Source organism: Chrysochloris asiatica, unplaced genomic scaffold, assembly GCF_000296735.1.
Source record: "Chrysochloris asiatica unplaced genomic scaffold, ChrAsi1.0 scaffold00075, whole genome shotgun sequence".
In the NCBI taxonomy this organism is placed as follows: Eukaryota; Metazoa; Chordata; class Mammalia; order Afrosoricida; family Chrysochloridae; genus Chrysochloris; species Chrysochloris asiatica.
In genome coordinates, this window is record NW_006408593.1 from 13,284,342 (window position 1) to 13,287,487 (window position 3,146).

Consider the following 3,146-nt stretch of genomic DNA (forward strand, 5'->3'; position numbering starts at 1 on the left):
ACCTGACCCAAGCCATGGTCTTTTCAATAACCTCATATGCATGCGAAAGCTGGACAATGAATAAGAAAGACCGTAGAAGAATTGATGCTTTTGAGTTATGGTGTTGAAGGAGAATATTGAAGGTGCCATGGGCTGCCAAAAGAACCAATAGATCCATTTTGGAAGAAGTGCAGCCAGAGTGCTCCGTAGAGGCCAAGATGGCCAAACTTCATCTCTCATATTTTGGACATATTGTCAGGAGGGAGCAGTCACTGGAGAAGGATATCATGTTTGGTAAGGTGGAGGGACAGAGAAAGAGAGGAAGACGCCCAACGAGATGGATTGGCCAAGTGGCAGCATCGATGGACTCAAGCGTGACAACAGTAGTGAGGTTGGCCCAGGATTGGTCAGTGTTTCGTTCTGCTGTGCATAAGGTCGCTATGAGTTGGTACCGACTCTACTCGGTGGCACCTAACAACAACAACTAGTAGTATGGGCCCCATACTAATAAGAAGGGTGCATTGTCATCTAATTCAGCACTTCCTGTGGGCCAGGCAAGGTGCTGAATGCTCTATAGGCTCTATCTCCAACCATCAGCACAGCCTTATGAGATAGGGTCCGGTATCAGTCCCATTGCGCAGATGAGGCTTTGAGAGGATAAGAAACTTGCCCAAGGCCACAGAGCAGTCTTAGTGAAGCTGTTCCCTAAGCTGAGGCCTTTGTTGGAAGAGAAAAGGAAGTTCCCCACTCCCATCACCTGCCCAGCTTCCCTTCTTCCTCCCTAGGGTTACAGGTGGAATTCATCAACCCCATCTTCGAGTTCTCCAGAGCCATGAATGAGCTGCAACTCAATGATGCCGAGTTTGCTTTGCTGATTGCCATCAGCATCTTCTCTGCAGGTGCGGAGGAGAGGACAGAGACTTGCACCAAGGAGGGCTGCAGGGGCCACATGGCAGGAATTGTGGGGTGGTGGCCTGTGGTATTTGGGGATGGGAGAGGTTGGGTGGGGCATGTCCCTATTTTCAGGTTGTGATTTGGGGTAAGGAACTAAGACCCTGGCCAGACTTGCTCCTCAACTCTGTTGGTGACCTATAGACCGGCCCAACGTGCAGGACCAGCTCCAGGTAGAGAGACTGCAACACACGTATGTGGAGGCCCTGCATGCCTACGTCTCCATCCACCACCCCCATGTGAGTCTTCCCATGTTGCCTTGTTCCCTTGTCTCCATAGGCCCATTCCCTGACATGTCTTACCACCTACTTTCCTTGTAAGACTCCCTGACTACAACATGCGTGGATCATTCTCTCTCTCTCCCACAACTCCCCTATCTTTGCCCCATTGCCTAGGATATGGGTGGAGAATATCCAGCCCTCAGGCCATATAAGGTCCTCAAAATCATTTGGTGTGGCCCTGCCAAGGCAACCACAGTGTCAGCCATGACATTAGGGTGAATTAATGAAATGTTTGACCAAATATAGCAGGCTAATTTTTAAGTTGATAATTTTGTATGGCCTGCAAATTATGTTATATCCAAATGGTCTTGGCAGAATAAAGGTACCTCACCCCTGACCTGGAGAGATGCAAAAGCAGCACTCATTTTTCCCTTTCTTTCCCCCAGGATCGACTGATGTTCCCAAGGATGCTAATGAAACTGGTGAGCCTCCGGACACTGAGCAGCGTCCACTCAGAACAAGTGTTTGCACTGCGCCTACAAGACAAAAAGCTTCCCCCGCTGCTTTCTGAGATCTGGGATGTGCATGAATGACTGCTTTCCCCCCATACCTTCTGTTTTCTGGACCCAACTACCTGAAGTTCGGAGCTGCCTCCCAGAATGCAGCTGACTGAGAAGGGCAAACATTCCCAAGGGGTGGGAGATGGCAGTTGGTTCTGATGGGGCATTACAGGAGAGTCAAAAGGTTGGGAGTTTTGGGACTGCTGGCAGTGGGTGGGGGCTCCTACTGAAGTTGTGCTCCATCTGAAGACCACACTGACTCAGCCAAATGGATGAGCATGGGGGGCCACATTGTACAAGTTCTCCAGGGTCCTGCCCTCCTGCCTGGGCACTTCCTGTTTTCACCACAGGGCCCCAAGAGAAACTCTCCACTATCTCTCTGTGGCTTGGCCATAGATACCCCAGGGCTGCTTCACAGATAGGTCTGGCTTTGTTCAAACAGGAAAACTAAAAAGAAAGCAGCGTGAGAGAAACCAATTTCTAGGTTGGGAGTTGGGGCACAGAAGAGAAGACATGTCTAGGATCCGACTAGAGAGCCGGAGAAATGAGAGTCACAAGAGACAGCAATGAGAGGGGGCTTCCTTTCACTTGTCCAATTGCATCATATGGGTAAATGAAATGCTCATGTTTAGACCACCCCTTTTGTCTTAATGATCCTTGTGGGATCTGGTGTTATTTCTGTCGGGGAGGAGGTACTGAATTTTCAGAACTAACGCCGCCTTGCACGTCGTCGTGTAGAAAATACCTTCGTTCTTTAATTGGCATTTGAATAAGGCCCAACCTTACAGACTCAGGGCTGCATAACTTTCCCCTACCCCCCAAAAAACAAACTATAGAACAGGAACAAACGGCCCCAGAAGCCAGGAGAAAGCTGCCGGTTTCTGGTGTGGGCGATGAGAAGCCTGGACTCCATATCCCAGCGGTCGCCGCGGCATCGCTCACACCGCCTTCCCTTGGTGCGCGCGCAGTATAGGTGATACCGCGGCTACGCCTTCCAGCCCCGCGTCCTCCCGCCGCCCTGAATTGGTAGATTCCATCTCCCGGGTAGCCGGCATTCTAGCCCAGGCGACTGGGCATTTCCAAACCTTGTGCGGGGGTGAGGAGAGGTGAGGCGTTGGGGAACCATCAAAAAGTCTCAGGGGCAATTTGTTTTGAGAAGTCGCTTCCAGATTAATCAACGTCTCATCAAAATGGACTCTATCACCATGTCGAATTAAAAACTGTTTGCACAACCTAAACATCAGGTATTCCTTTGAGTCCTCCCCTTGACACACAGCAGAGCTGGACGGCTCCAGCGTTCCCCATCCCGTTCCCACTCCCACGCACGGATAGGTGTGCGTAGTAGTCCTCTTCCCGAAGTTTGCTCCGCCCTTCAGCGCGCGGCTTGGAGCAGCCCTCTCCCCCCCTGGGGGCGAATGGTACGGCCCCAGTCCCC

The 3,146-nt window shown here is 51.2% G+C and overlaps 1 protein-coding gene across 2 annotated transcripts in view; it reads left to right on the forward strand.

Moving 5' to 3' along the window:
• The window catches only part of NR1H3 (nuclear receptor subfamily 1, group H, member 3), a 9,069-nt gene extending 7,176 nt beyond the window's left edge, over positions 1 to 1,893 (forward strand). For both annotated transcript variants that reach the window (XM_006865075.1, XM_006865076.1), the window contains 3 exons: positions 765 to 878; positions 1,075 to 1,169; positions 1,598 to 1,893. In XM_006865075.1, the coding sequence (XP_006865137.1) occupies positions 765 to 878; positions 1,075 to 1,169; positions 1,598 to 1,744 (356 nt within the window). In that variant the 3' untranslated portion in view covers positions 1,745 to 1,893. The remainder of the gene's footprint in view (positions 1 to 764; positions 879 to 1,074; positions 1,170 to 1,597) is intronic.
• The last annotated feature ends 1,253 nt before the right edge of the window (positions 1,894 to 3,146 follow it).